The sequence below is a fragment of the Capra hircus genome, chromosome 8 (genome assembly GCF_001704415.2).
Source record: "Capra hircus breed San Clemente chromosome 8, ASM170441v1, whole genome shotgun sequence".
Taxonomy (NCBI): domain Eukaryota; kingdom Metazoa; phylum Chordata; class Mammalia; order Artiodactyla; family Bovidae; genus Capra; species Capra hircus.
Window position 1 is genome coordinate 63,618,968 of NC_030815.1, and position 15,646 is coordinate 63,634,613.

General features: G+C 47.1%; 1 protein-coding gene and 1 long non-coding RNA gene across 5 annotated transcripts in view; one reads left to right on the forward strand and one right to left on the reverse strand.

Moving 5' to 3' along the window:
• On the reverse strand, positions 2,089-9,363 carry LOC106502416. The gene is made up of 3 exons (XR_001295998.2): positions 9,265-9,363; positions 3,497-3,556; positions 2,089-2,283 (listed from the first exon to the last, which is right to left on the reverse strand). It is a non-coding gene; the product is annotated as an uncharacterized LOC106502416 (long non-coding RNA).
• Positions 8,696-15,646, forward strand: part of COL15A1 (collagen type XV alpha 1 chain) — a 102,240-nt gene continuing 95,289 nt past the window's right edge. Inside the window, exons 1-3 of one of the 4 annotated variants that reach the window (XM_018052229.1) lie at positions 8,696-8,958; positions 9,111-9,211; positions 9,292-9,377. In XM_018052229.1, the coding sequence (XP_017907718.1) occupies positions 9,201-9,211; positions 9,292-9,377 (97 nt within the window). In that variant the 5' untranslated portion in view covers positions 8,696-8,958; positions 9,111-9,200. The remainder of the gene's footprint in view (positions 8,959-9,110; positions 9,212-9,291; positions 9,378-15,646) is intronic. The other 3 variants (XM_018052230.1, XM_018052231.1, XM_018052232.1) reach the window with 3 other exon arrangements.

The window sequence follows — 15,646 nt, forward strand, 5'->3', positions numbered from 1 at the left end:
TCTTGGAAGAATTCTTCCCCTGAAAATCAGCACCTTTACCTCAAAAGAGTCTAGGGTTTCAGTGGCTCACTGGAAGAGGTAAAGGGCTCAATCCTAGTACTATCCTTTGATTCCCAGACCCAAGTATTCTAGCTCCTGGGGACACAGGTCCATATAGTGACCATGAGTTCCATGTACTAGAGTAGAGTGCCGTAACACTGCACCGTATCACGCCCAAGCTGATGCCTTAGCTGAGCCTTTAATAGGCCCGTCCACCACTGTATTAAGTTAGCTGCTTCTTGTGATGTGGTAAAGCTAAAACCAATGGGTCCCTTGGTCACTCCCATTTTCACACCTCTCTTGCCATAAAATGGGTCCCTTCATTTGAGACAGCATTCTATGAGACACCACATTAATATACCAAGCATTCTGCTACTCTTTGAATGATGGTGCTGGCTAAGGTACTTGGTCAGGGAAGGCAAACCCATACCCAGAAAGGTATCAAGAAGCTTGCACAAGCCTTTTAAACTCATCTATCAAAATCACTGCAGATGGTGTTTGTAGCCATGAAATTGAAAGACGCTTACTCCTTGGAAGGAAAGTTATGACCAACCTAGATAGCATATTAAAAAGGAGAGATATTACTTTGCCAACAAAAGTCCATCTAGTCAAGGCTGTGGTTTTTCCAGTGGTCATGTTATGGGTGTTAGAGTTGGACTGTGAAGAAAGCTGAGTGCCGAAGAATTGATGCTTTTGAACTGTGGTGTTGGAGAAGACTCTTGAGAGTCCCTTGGACTGCAAGGAGATCCAACCAGTCCATTCTAAAGGAGACCAGTCCTGAGTGTTCATCGGAAGGACTGATTTTGAAGCTGAAACTCCAATATTTTGGCCACCTCATGCAAAGAGCTGACTCATTGGAAAAGACCCTGATGCTGCGAGGGACTGGGGGCAGGAGGAGAAGGGGATGACAGAGGATGAGATGGCTGGGTGGGTTCACCAACTCAATGTACATGAATTTGAGTGAACTCTGGGAGTTGGTGATGGACATGGAGGCCTGGTGTGCTGTGATTCATTGGGTCGCAAAGAGTTAGACACAACTGAGTGATTGAACTGACTGACTGACCAGAGGACAGAAAGAAGAAGGAAGAAGAATTACAGTCCTGTAGCCCACAGAATGAAAACCACAATCATAAAAGTTAATCAAAGAGAAAAGGCAGAGGATTATTATATCCCATATGAAGGAACAAGATAAAAGCCCCCAGAAAAACAAATAAATGAAGTGCAGACAGGTGACCTTCCAGGAAAAGAATGCAGAAAATGATAGTGAAGATGACCAGCATCCTGGAAAAAGAATGGAAAAGATGCAAGAAGTGTTTACTGAAGACTTAGAAGAACTAAAGAACCAACAGAGAAGGATGAACAATACACTAGAAGGAAGCAATGGCAGAATAACTGAGGCAGGGGAACGGATCTGTGACAAAACTGTGGAAATCACTGCTGCAAAACAGAATATAGAAAAAAGAACAAAAGGAAATGGAGCCAGCCTTAAGAGACATCTGAGACAACCATTAAACACACCATTTGCATTCTAGGGGCCCCAAAAGGAGAAGAGAGAGAAAGGACTGAGAGAATATTAGAAGAGATAATAGCTGAAAACTTCCCTGACATGGAAAGGAAATAGTCAACCAAGTGCAAGAAGCATAGAGAGTCCCAGGCAGGATAAACCCAAGGAAAGAAACATGGAGACACATAGTCATCAAACTGACAAAAATAAAATATTAAAAGCAGCAAGGGAAAATGACAAATAACATACAAGGGCTCCCATAAGGTTATCAGCTGATTGCTCAACAGAAACTCTACAAACCGGAAGGGAATGCCATGATATATTTAAAGTGAGGAAAGGGAAGAACCTACAACCAAGAATACTCTACCTAGCAGGACGGTATTGATTCTGATGAGGAGGAATTGCTCAGAAGGGGTCTGAAGAAATCAACTTGTCACCAAGTGGCCAGGTGGTCTCTTTGAGGAATGGGACCACATTGAGGATTCAGTGTCAGTCTCTTTAGCTAGCGGGTTGGCCTTTCCACAAAGTGGGGAGGTAGATCAGCTTCAGAAGGATGGGGCCCATGTTGCTGGGTCTTTACCTACCATTTGCCCCTGCCATCACTGTCACTCTTCTTAAGGCTCCACCATGTCAGCTCTGGGATAGCCAAGGTGAGAGGCTAGCTAACATCCGCAGGATGAGTCACTCCGTCCTCCTGGTTGTTGCATGTCTCCTCTGTGTTGGATGCTCTCTGGTGAGCACTAGGAGATTCAAAGACCAACACATTTTGTGCCCATTCCTATACATAATCACATAATACTTGGCTTCTAGTAGAGCCCTTATATTAACTACCTGACTTACGAAAAGGTTAAGTGGAAGTCCTTGAAACTATCTCCCCTTTTCCACCTCCAAGAGTAAATCAGAAGCAATACCACATCCCAGGAAGTATTGCAGAATTTAGAGCCACTGCATAAATGCCAAGTCACTTCAGTTGTGTCCAGCTCTTTGCTACCCCATGGACTGTAGCCCACCAGGCTTCTCTGTCCATGGGATTTCCCAGGCAAGAATACTGGAGTGAGTTGCCATTTCCTTCTCCAGGGGCTCTTCCTGACCCGGGGATCGAACCCGCATCTCTTATGTCTCCTGCATTGGCTGGCAGGTTCCTTACCACTAGTGCCACCTGGGAAGCCCTTAGAGCTACTACTAACACTTAAAAGGTACAGGGGCAATGGGTCCCATTATATTTCCACTAATTCACTAGTGTGGTCCTTGTAGAAGCCAAATGGATTATGGTGGATAATAGTGGATTGCTATAAACTTGGCCAGATGGTAGCCTCAGTTGCAGCTGCTGTGCCAGATGTGGTAGCTACTGGAATACATCAACAACATTTGATATATGGATGCACCATGACTTGGCAAATGCAGTCACAGTCTCCATGGAGGGGGAAATCAAAAGCGCTTTGCTTTCATATGGTAAGGAGAGTAGTCCATTTTCACTTTTTGTTCCCAGAAATATGTTAACTCTCCTGTTCTCTGTTATAATATAGTCCATAGGGACCTTGTCATCCTAATGCTCACCTCCTATTTGGTAACATCATGCTAATTGGACCTGGTAAGATGGAAGTGACAACAAGTTTAGAAACCCCATTATTATCATGAATGTGAAAGATAAATTCCACCATCTAGCTTATCCTGGCTCACACACTGCGGTGTTACTTAGTCTTAGGTGCCTCTTTGGTATTAGGGAGTAAAATCCTAGGGAGCAGAAGGAAAGAAAAGGGAAATGAGGCAGGGAAGAAAAACTGCTGATGAGAGAGATTATATGACTAATCCCTTAGTCTTGTGAGAGTGTCTCTCAGATGCCTTATAAATGACCATCTCAGGGCAGTGCATCTGGGAGAAATAGGGAGAAAAATACATTTTCTGGCTTCCATTGGCTAAATATTTGCTTCCTGGGGTGTTATTTCTACTCACGTCCAGGTTGCTCAGAGTGGATTATACAACGTGTCACAGATCAGCATCCACAGGACGGCCCTGAGTAGGAAGGGAGAAGTGGTCAGTGTGGAGAAAGGGCAAGGGGCTATGACACGGGCAGGGACTCCGGGTGTCTGGAAATTCCCGCCAACTGGGAAAGGACGCCGAGTTTCTTATCCATGAGCTCCTGTAGGCCACTGGTTGAGAGCAGCTGGGAGGTCAGCGTTAACTCCCCAGCAGCCAGAGAAAACGCTCAGGTGAAGGGCAGCAGTCGCTGACAGCTGGGTGGCCTTGTCTGTACTGCACACGAGTGACGGAGGCAGAGAGCAGGCACTGGCAGCAGCACCTAAGAGCTCTTTTACACACTCTTTCCTTCTTTTGCTTTTGCCATCTTCCCACTAAGACTGTCAGATTTTCAAGTTCATCTCACTTATGAAGAGGGCTTCCCTCGTGGCTCAGAGGTTAGAGCGTTTGCCTGCAATGTGGAAGACCTGGGTTTGATCCCTGGGTTGGGAAGATCCCCTGGAGAAGGCGATCTTCTCCTTCTGGCAACCCACTCCAGTACTCTTGCCTGGAAAATCCCATGGACAGAGGAGCCTGGTAGGCTACAGTCCACGGGGCAGCAAAGAGTTGGACACGACGGAGCGACTTCACTTACTCACTTATGAAAAACAAATCGACTCTTCTCAGCCCATGGTCCCCTTTGGCATATTCAAACCCATCAAGGCGCTCTTCAGAACTAAAGCATCCGCCTTGGAAGGCACTTTTGGGATTGCACTGTCATTGTTTTCTCTTGATTACCCAAAAGGCAGTGCTTTTCTCTGAATAGTTAATTCTTCTCTGGTCCACTAGCTGGGTCTCCTCTTTTACTGCTCTTGAAACCAGATGGGGGTGCAAGCTTTGAGTGTCTCTTGTGGACTTCCTCACCACAACTCCAGAAGAGAGGTGTTATCCCCATGTTCTGAGGAAACAGGTTCAGAAAGAGGTGCGCTCTGTGCTTATACGGGTATGCGCGCAGCTGCTAAGTCAGGTCCGACTCTTGGTGACCCCATGGACTCTAGCCTGCCAGGCTCCTCTGTCCATGGGATTTCCAAGGGAAGCATACTGGAGTGGGTTGTCATTTCCTCCTCCAGGGGACCTTCCTGATCCAGAGATCGAACCCGTGTCTCGTGCGGCTCTAGCATTGGCAGGTGGATTCTTTACCACTGAGCCACCTGGGAAGCCCCACTTTGTCCCAAACCACAACTCAGAATCCTTCTGATTTTTGTACCCCTTCTAACTGCTTGAAACAGTCCGGAGGATGCTTTTGAGACCGAGTTTACTGGGACACTTGAGTGGTATATAAGAAAATGCAACAGCCCATTAATTTAATTGAGTCCTAGAAGAGCTGGGACATAGATCCCCCATCTCCACATGTCTCGTTCTTGTAGATTGTACTGAAGCCATGGTAAACAATTTAGACCAGTTCCAGTATGACACAAAGCTTCCTCTTGGCTATTTCTACAACTTCATACTGAATAGAAGGAAATCGCTTAAACCCTCAAAACACAGTCTGGCAGGAGGCGAACTGCCTTGCTTGGCATGCTGCCCTCATCCCTCCCACACAAGCAGCTGGGACCATTTGGTCCCCTTCAACTCCCAGGCTGGACACCCTCTCTGTCCTCCATCAGCAGTCAGTTCACGGTTCCCCCCTCCAGGCCCAGCTTTAAAATGAGAGCCCTGATTGCTGACGAACATGGTCTGACTTCCCAGGAAAAATAAGTACAAAATTAGAAATATTAACATGCATCTATCTCATCATTTATAGGAAAGAAATGTGCTCTTGGGATGTTTAGATTCTAGTGAACTGGATATTATCAGATATTTACACAGAACCAACAAAATCTAAAATGTGTACACAGGACTTCCCTGCCAGAGTAGTAAAGGAACCTGCTGCCTTATGCGTATGTATCTTGGACTGAGAAACTGGACCACAATCAAGCCCACCAATCAAAATGCACCTTTCTTTCACACATCAGGTAACGTGCATAACTGAGGGGGACCAGGTTTGTTTCATCATGGCATTTGAGTTTCATCCTTTCAATGTAGATATACTTAATTTGTGTATTAAACATGAAGAAATATATTCTTCCACATCTTTCTTGAAACATGCCCCCCTTCTCTATCTGCATCTCTTTCCCCCCTATTTTTAACAGTGACATGAGCACTCAATCTATTCCACTTTTCTCTTTCTTATAAAAGGCAGAGTGCATATGTGATGATAAATGGCAAATGATTCTTAGCTTTGATGTTGGGGAACAATAGGGATGGTAGTGAAACTGAAAGTTACTCAGTCAGGTCTGACTCTTTGCAACCCCTTGGACTATACAGTCCATGGAATTCTCCAGGCCAAAATATAGGAGTGGGTAGCATTTCCCTTCTCCAGGGGATCTTCCCAACCCAGGAATCCTCCCATGGTGGAAGGTGGATTCTTTACCAGCTGAGCCACAAAGAAGCCCAAGAATACTGGAGTGGGTAGTCTATCCCTTCTCCAGCAGATCTTCCCAACCCAGGAATCACACTGGGGTCTCCTGCATTGCAGGTGGATTCTTTGCCAACTGAGCTATCAGGGAAGCCAGGGATGGTAGGGACCATGGCAAACTGTAGAAATTGGCCCTGACTGAAGGTAGCAGTCCCTTTCAATGCAAACCAATCACTGGCACAAGGAATACAAGTCCCATGTTACCAGGTTCTCCAAAAATTTAAAAAGAAGCCAGAAGCCTGGATTTTAACATAAACCAACTAATCATCAAATAGGAAGTGAAGTGAAGAGAAGTCGCTCAGTCGTGTCTGACTCTTTGTGACCCCATGGACTGTAGCCCACCAGGCTCCTCAGTCCATGGGATTTTCCAGGCATGAATACTGGAATGGGTTACCATTTCCTTCTCCAGGGGATCTTCCTGACCAGGGATTGAACCCAGGTCTCCCGCATGGTAGGCAGATGCTTTACCATCCAAGCTAAATTATCAAATATATTGCTAACTAATTTAATTTGGAGATTGATACCAGGCACCTGAACAATACCTATCTATGGGCCAAGCTAAGCCACCAGTTCATAGCCTTCAGTTTTAAGTGTTAAACAGAACAATAGAACTATTATATAATCATAGCTGATGTGGCTCTTTCGAAGCAATATAGAATTATAGTTCTAAGAAAGTCAATTACATTCCCAGTCATTATGGTACTTTATAAAGAATAAAAAATATAGAACTAAGAAGGCAAATTCCTTATGGTTAGTAAGTGAAGTTGCTCAGTCGTGTCCGACTCTTTGCGACTCCTGGACTGTAGCCCACCAAGCTCCTCCGTCCATGGGATTCTCCAGGCAAGAATACTGGAGTGGGTTGCCATTTCCTTCTCCAGGGGATCTTCCCAACCCAGGGATCGAACCTAGGTCTCCCACATTGCAGGCAGATGCTTTAACCTCTGCATCACCAACTATAATAAAATGGTATGTCCAGCACACCGTGACCGTGAGTGGGAAAGAATTCATATTCACAGACAGTATGAAGAGACTAAGAAGGAAGCCTGGCCGTGTTGTTAGAATGCACTGGATCTGGAGTATTAGTTTCAGGTGGGGCCATCCCAGCTCTAGAGCTGCCTTGGCTGTTTTACCGCTCCCTCCTGCTTGGACCCGCAGACCCCCAGTCTGGGTTAACTTTGCTACTCTATTGAAGCCTCTCCCGCCTTCTCCGGGCCATGCTGAATTTTCTTTGTGTTCTGAAGACTGTGTGCATTAACCGCAGACCTGACCCCTCACATCTGCACAGCACTTTACAGGGGACAGAGCACTGCTGTGTGCATGTGGTCTCACTGAGACTCACAGTCATGCACTCACAGCAAGATCATTACATCCATCTTACAGATGATAAAATAAAAAGTCAGATAAGGACAGGAGCTGCCCAGTGTGGGCCAGAACTGGACGGGAATCCAGGCTCCTGACTCCAGGCTCGAGCTCCCTTTGGAGCCCTTACTGCCTGTGTGGGTATCAACCCCTTCATGCCTGAGTGCTCCATAACTCCAGTGTGATTTTGCTCTTGAGGGTGGGGAAATGGGTCTAATCTTGTTGTTACAGACAGGTAGCATGACAGAGGGGCGAAGAGCATGGGTGTTGGCCAATGTCATGCACTAGTTTGGGCACTTTTTAGACCTCAGCTTCCTCATCTATGAAATGAGGATCACTGAGGTACCGCCTATCCAGGACTGTTGCATGGACTGACCTTTGTGAGTAAGGCATTTAGCACAGGGCCTGGGACACAGTCAGCACTCAATATATGTTAGCTACTATGTCCACCACCATCCCATCTCTGCAGGGCCAACTCATATTACTGTCTCATTCGGCAGGTGGTGACTTGTCATCTAGAGATGAAAACCAGGAACTGACCACAGAGCCACAGCCCAGTGTGGCTACTTCGTACACGAGGGAGAGAGGACCCTGTGCCTGCCTGGCTTCAGAACTGTCCAAGTCTCAGCTGATCTCAGCTGCGTCTCCTCTCCCCCAAATATCTTACACTACTGGGCCTGGTGGTAATCATAATAAAGAGCCACCATTTGGGGGTTTAGCCAGTGCCAGGCGCTGTGCTACGCTCAGTGCATGTGGAACAGTCTGCCCTCTGCTCCTCCTTCCCCTGTGAACTCTCCTGATAGCTTTTGGAGACTGAGACTGGTTCATCCTTCCCCAGTCATCACGGTGCCTGGAGTGGTATCTCACTTAAAAATTGTGTTCCTTCCCCTGTTTATTGGCATCTCCTATGGCCAGGTACTATTTTATAGAGAACAAAACAGATGTGAATTCTTGCTCTCCCGGAGCTTATGTTCCGGTGGCGGGAGATGGTGGTGCAGGCAAGGCACAAAGAGGAGAAGCTTGGAATATTAGATGCATTTACATTTTTAAAATTAGGATTCTCTTTATTGCGTTTATTTATATGTATCACTTATTCCCCCCTCCCACCCCCACCAAATGGGCCATTCCTGGGCGTTCAAGGGGGTTGCGAGTCAGGGGTGCAGGGCAGGGTCCAATCCAGCTGTGTGACCTTGGGACATTCCCTGCATCTCTCTGAGCCTCCAGGTTCTTCGTTGTCATTTAGGGAAATCACAGCGATTCCAGCCTCCCTTGGCTGGTGAGAAGATTCCATTGGCCCGTGAAAAGGGAGTGTTTTGTCGGCCGGGCAGCCCGGACACCGATAGAGTAGAGGGCGGGAGGGAGCTGCCCGCTGACCCAGACGAGCGCGGGCGCGGGGCTTTTCTTGGTTACCTAAGGCCTCCCGGGTGGAAGCTGCGGCTGGGGGGCGCGCATCCGTCGAGGGGGAAAGGGGCGTGGGCAGGCGGTAGTTGCAGCCAGGAGTCCCCGGGCTTGAGTGCGCCGCTGCGGCACTGCCCGAGGTGGGGCGCGGCACTGCCCGAGGTGGGGCGCGGCACTGCCCGAGGTGGGGCGCGGCGCGGCGCGCGCGGGAGCGCTGGGTGCGGCGGAGTCGGGTTTCAGAGCGCGGGTGACTCAGGACGCGGGCCGTGCTGGGATCCTGCCCGCCGCTGCCGCTGCCGCTGCCGCTGCCCCTGCCCAGCGCCGTCTTTGTTGCAGGCAGGAAGGACAAGCGGCCCGCGCGCAAAGTCCGTTGCCGTCTGAGGAGCTCGGCTGCCCGGTGCCCTCGGGGGCCCGCCGAACTGCGGGATGGCGCCCAGGTATGACTCGCTACCCGGCGCCCCAGCCCCCTGGCCCCTACTTCCCTCCTCACCTTTTCTCCCTCGACCACTTCTTGCAGGAGGGACGCACAGTGCTGGCGCCTGCTTTTGCTGCTTTCCACCTCCGCGCTTCTCCCCGGTGTCACTCGGACCCGCTCCGCGACAGGTAAGCAGCCCGGCCCGAGCGCTGCACCGGCAACCTCTGCGACCCAGAATAGCTGGTCTCGGCGGCGGGAGCGGCTGCGGTGCGCGCCTCATTCCTGGACATAAAAGGGAGTCCTCGCCGCTCGGGGCGCACTGGCGGTTCGGCTGCTGCTTCCCCAGGCGGTGCAGGGGATTTGAGGGGTGAAAGAGAGTCTCCGGCCGGCCGAAGCGGGTGGAACAGTATCCTGGAACCGGAGGAGTCTGAGCTAGGCGCAGCCCTTTCAATCTTGGGCAAAGAGGGACTTTGGAAGCCCAATAACAGTGCCAGCGGTCTCCGCTGGAATAGTTCGCTCCAGCTCACCCAGCGCCGGCGCTCAGGTGGTGCGTGCTGGTTGGCTCATTGCGAGGGCAGATGTGATGACCCGTCTGTACACAGGTGCGGAAGCAGACCGCCACCACCTGGCGCTTTGACGCGCAAGAAATAACGGGACCGAATTGCTCTGATACCTAACGTAGGCCTGAGTTACCTGGAGAGCCCCATCCATCGTGGGCAGTGACTCTGGATGATGGGAAGAGCTATAGACTGGGAACCAGGGGATCTGATACCTTCTCTTCCTGGGTCTCTCTTTCCCCACCAGGACCCAGAGGCGGTTGTATGAAAAGTAAGAATCTGAGTTAAAAGAGTTTTGACCTAAAGTGTTTGGCTGGGTTAGGTGCCATTGGACAATGGATTTTACTACTCTGTGCCTCACTTTCCACATCTGGAAAAGCGGAATACTTAGACTACCTTTCCTCCTAGGGATGCTGTGAAAATTAAGAGATATTAGAAATAATATGCTTTCCACACCGTGGCACAAAATAAGTGATGGAAACTGCAAGTTGATCCTTGCAGTAGCTGTGTTGGAAAGCATTGCAGGCATTTTTACAGCAGAGGATACTCCGGGTGAGACAGGCTTTAGAAACTGTTCTGTGCAAAAGGCAGGGCTTGGGCCCAGGTCTCTAGGCTTTCTTTCCCTGCTCAGCCCTTTCTCCATGCAGTTTTGCAGGAGAACTACCGCTCTCCAAATAGTAGCCTCTGACTGCTTTTGGATTTAGGAGATTAGTACACAGTCTCAACAGGAGTAAGTGTGCAGTGTGCAGGGAGACTGTGGTGGGGGAAGACAACCTCTATCCCTTAGAACCGCCTCACTGGCTGTGTTTAACTCTCTGTGCGCCAGAGGAAAGCTGGGACAGCCCAGACTGTGTCTCCTTGGGAGCAAGACTCAAGCTTTTCCTGCCAGAGCGTCCAGCCTGGCATTTCTTACAGATCAAAGGGCAGCTGGAGCACAGTTTTGGCTTCTCAGCCCTGTGGCCCATGTCAGAACATTGCAATTTTGCATGTGATATAGGGTACTGCCAACTCAGTGGCAGAGGGCATCTTCAGATTCTGTGGTCTTTTGTGAACTTTGCTGTAACCCCATCCCCCAAATGGAGAAGGTTCCGGAGTTTCTTCCTCCTCCTGCTTTTGTAGGCTGGCTCCCTCAATGCCAGGTCAGGGCTGTTTTTATAACACAGAGGAAGTCCTATACATATCCGTAACGGAAAAAGGACCTGCCAGGAAGTCCTCAGGAGATGTAAAGGGCCTGGAGCGGGCCATTTGAAATTGATGGGTAATTGATGATTATTCAATGTCCCTCTGGGATTCTGGAGAGACTCTTCCTAGATGTGGAATATCCTCTACAAGTCAAATCTTGAATGAAGTTTATTGAGGCTAACGCTTGTAAACCACTTCATAGGTGTATATGATATGTTCAGACTTCATTCACCCAGTCCTCACAATCACTCCAGGAGCTGGGTACTGGGACTGTGCTCAGATGAGGCAACAAGGTCCAAAGTCCCAAGGCTTTTCGGCTCCCAAGGGTTTCCTGGCCCACCCTGTTTAAAGAGACCCTTGTCAATGAGACCCTTGTCCCCCACATGGACATTTTGTGTCTGATATCTTTCACTCAGCATGCTTTTGAGGTTCATTGAGGTTGTAGCATGTATTTGTACTTCATTTTTTTATGACCAAATAATGTTCCATTGTATGGATATAGTGCAATTTGTTTATCCATTCTTCCGTTGATGGAGCCATTTGTGTTGTTTCAGCCTTTTGGCTGTTATGATTAGTGGTTTTACGACATTTGGGTGCAAGGACTTGAGTACTTGTTTTCAATTATTTTGGTTGTATACCCAACAGTGAAATTGCTGGGTTATATCATAATTCCACGCTTAAATTTTAGGGAACTCTTAACTATTGTCCATAGTAGCTGAACCATTTCACATCCCCACCAGCAGTATACAAGGGTTCCAATTTTTTCGTATCCTTTCCAACATTTGTTATTTTCTGCTTTTTAAGTTACAGCCATCTTAGTGGTAGCTTTCTGTAGTTTTGATTTGCATTTCCCTAATGAGTAATGATGTTGAGCATCTCTTCATGTGTTTCTTGGCCATTTGTGGGTCTTTTCTGGGAGAAACTCTGAATACTAATCAGGGCAGGTTTAGGATTTCCCGCTGATCCTCTGACTCTTGCTGGTGGCAAGCTGATGTGCTTTCCTGAGTGAGAGACAAGGGGATAAGAGTCACACCTAGGATTTTACATCACTGGCCTCCTGGCTTACCTGTGCTCTAGCCTGTGATGAGTTCCTGTTGTCCACATACCGTTAGAGGTTGTGATGAATATGAATGATTGTAGTATTTTAATTACTGGCTAAATTTTTTATTTTCTCTAAAGTTGGGAATGCCTATGGTGGCATAAGGTCCTGCTTATATGTTTTACAGCAGATTGAAAACTGTTTTACAGCGGATTGAGGCTGAAAACCCCCGGCACACTGAACCACTCATAGCTCCCCATGTATATTTGGGATTTTGTAGTCTCCTTGACTGTGCACAAGATGTGAATGAATCTCCCTGTCAAGAGGACACTTCCTCACCCTGTTTCTCTTTAGGGTCTAATTCTACCTCCCAGCCTAAACAGCACCTCTTATAGGGAGCCTTCCCTAGGTCTCCCCAGTGGATCTTTCTCATCACTAAGCCACCGCAGCCCTTCATCTATCTTTCCAGCACCAGCCACTGTCTCACCCTGTGCTGACAATGTATTTATTTCACACTTTTTTCTATGAGAGCACCTTGAGGGTGTGGATCATGCCTTATTCATCCAGAATTTGCCACTTGGACCTTGGCCATTTCATCACTATGATAAATGTGCTGTTGGGAACATCTTTAGACAAATGGCCTTTGTTTTCTTTTGGGATTATTTCCTTTAACTAGATTTCCCCAAACAGATTTGCCCATCAAATAACAGACTAGTTGGATAGTTCTTAATATATATTTAGATGGGTCTTTCTGAGATACAAATTGAATCATGTTGCTCCTTAGTTTAATTGCTCTTGCTGGGTGCTCCGTGCACCTAGGATGGAGTAATGCTTCTTGCCTCCAAATCCCCCTTGTGTCCCACCTCTGTGTCTTTGCATGGGCCGGTCCCTTTCTGAGAATGCCTTTCCCCTTGTTCACCTAGCACCCCCTCATTCATCCTTTAGGACTCCTCTCTGGGAAGCCCTCCTATTCTACCAGGCATCTTGAGTGTCTCTCCTCTGGGCTAACACTATATGTCACCACCTCTCAGTCACAGGGCTTCCCAGGCTGGACCATGACCGTTGATTACTCATCTGCCCCCGCTCCTACACAGGGAGTTCTGTGAGCCAGGGACTGGGCCTTGCCCAGATTCTGAATCCCAAAACCTAGCACTGGGCCTGACACAGAGTAGGTGCTCAATGACAAAAAAGGAAGGAATGGGCAGGTCCAGCCTGTGGTCTAGGGAGAATGCACCCATTTACCATGTCCTCTGCTGTGTCTAAGTCCTCCCCGTTTTTCCACGGCTCTGCCAACTGTGGAGTGCCCATGGCTGAGTAATCAGGGCACGTTATAGGGATTTTAGTTTTATTTAATGACTTTAATAACTAGTTAGGCTGGAATTTACCCTAATGTTACTTTGCTCTTTATCTCTTTTCCATTACATCTATTTGTGTAAACAATTTATTTTCTAGCTTATCCTGCTCATACCTGAAAGCCTCTATTTCGTCAAAAGTTGTGCATTTATCTTTCTCTGCTAGCTTAATATATGAGCTTTTTTTCAAGTTTTCCTTGAATGTCCACAGCTTGATCCATTGAAAATGGACCATTGATTAAATAGATTGCATAGAGTGTATGCTGAGGTTAGTTCTTTTCCAAACTGGTACCCAGGATTACCTGAAATACTAATTAAAATGTAAACTATTTTTCCATCATAGCATTGCTTCTGGTTATCATAAAATTTTCCTTTTTATGATAGAATTTTTTGTGTATTCTTTATACTACTCTTATGCATATGTGTTTTTTTTTTTAATTCCACATGGTCCTGATAATTATTGTTTTGTAGTATGTCTTAAAATCTGGTAAGGGAAGTTACCCCTTCCTCCTTCACTAAGTCATAAATCCTTAGTAGAGACTGATTTATCACATAATTTTCTCATGATATGATTGGATACTGGGAGTGTTGTAGTGGTGGTAGGTGGGTGAGGGTTATAAAAAGTGAGGTAATCTTACAATAAGATTCAATTTAAGACCTTAATATGCAGTAAGGAGAACAGATAAGCAACTAAGAGTTCAAAGTCAGAGGAGCAGGTTGTGGGGCCCGAGTTACTGCTGTTGATACAGAGCACAGTTCCTCTCCTTTTCAAGAGTAAAAAAAGTACAGGGTTAGAGCAGAACCTGGAGAAGGCCCAGACCTCTTTCTGGGCAAGATCTAACAAGGCAACACATGAGGCTTAGGTCACCTAGTGAGTACAACCCACTCCTTACCTCCAATCAGAATCAACTCAACTCAGCCCAGCCTAATCCCAGTGTAATCCATCCCAACCCAACTTTATCCAGTCCAATTCATCTCACACTTGTCACATGCCTTGTTACATGGATGACTTAAAGAACTGGACAGGGCAGAAAATTGTTCTGAGGGCCTTCATGTCTCTCTTGAGTGAGCAGGACCCTTGATTTCAGGTGTTGGGGGAGCCCTTTTTCAGTTTGAAGAGCTTGGCTAGAATCTGGCCTGCAGAAAGCAGTGCTGCCTATGTCTTTCTGGGAGTCACCCCTCCTGTCACCTTAGATAGGGCCCAGCTTAAAAGTCCACTTCACCACTGGGAGGTCTTTGCAACTAATCTCTTTCCAAAGTAAATGTCTGCTGAGGTCCTCAAAACTGTCAGCTCTGTTCTGTGTTCTAGCTACTACTATAGATTTCTGACTTTCTCCTGTATTTCCTGGCTGCCTGCCCTCTCTAAGGCCCACTGGGGTGGGTGGCGACGTGACTAAAGAGCCACATGGGACCCTGTGCCCGTCCTGGAGGGGCTCATAATCTAGTAGTAGAGGCCGAGGTGCAGCAGCTGGCTTGAATGCTATGGAGCTTGTCCTGAGCGTCCTAGTGTGGATGCAAGCAAGCCTCTGCACCGCTGAAGTGGGGGTGTCCATTTACACCAGAAGATGGGGGAGGCGGAGGGAGATAAGCAAGCTTTGAAAGAAGAGATTTGTATTTTTCAATAACATTAAAATATTTTGATAATAAAAATAATAGTCACTGTACAAATCTAGGTTGAAAAACAAGGAGTTTTGAAAGGTCACATGTTATCTCATGACTCAGAGATAAACTCTGCTAACATTTGTGGACTGTTTTTCAAGTTTATTTTCCATGCCTAAATATGCACGTATGTTATAACGTGAATAGATCATTCTGTACATTGTATTTTGTTGCTTGACATTTTTTCCCTTCACTGTTATCTAGACACTTCCTCTGGAACATGGAATATTCTTCCCTAAATCCTTTGTAATTGACATAGTATTTCATTATGTGGATTTCCCATAATTAACCTAGGCCTCTTTTAATCCTTTAGGCTGTTTCCAGTTGTTCTTTCCATAAACACTGTTGTGATAACCCTATTCTTCTTTTTTTTTTAATTTTTTTAATTTTTATTTATTTGTTTTGGCCGCACTGGGTCATCGTGGCTGCGTGGGCTTCTCTCTAGTTGTGGAGCGTGGGGGCTACTCTCTAGAGGCGGTGCTTGGACTTCTCATTGCAGTGGCTCCTCTTGTTGCAGAACGCAGGCTCTAGACGCACAGGTTTCAGTAGTTGGGGTTCCTGGACTCTAGAGCACACACTCAATAGCGGTGGCATACGGAATTAGTTGCTCCGCAGCATGTGGGATTTTCTTGGACCAGAGATTGAACCTGTGTCTCCTGCATTGGCAG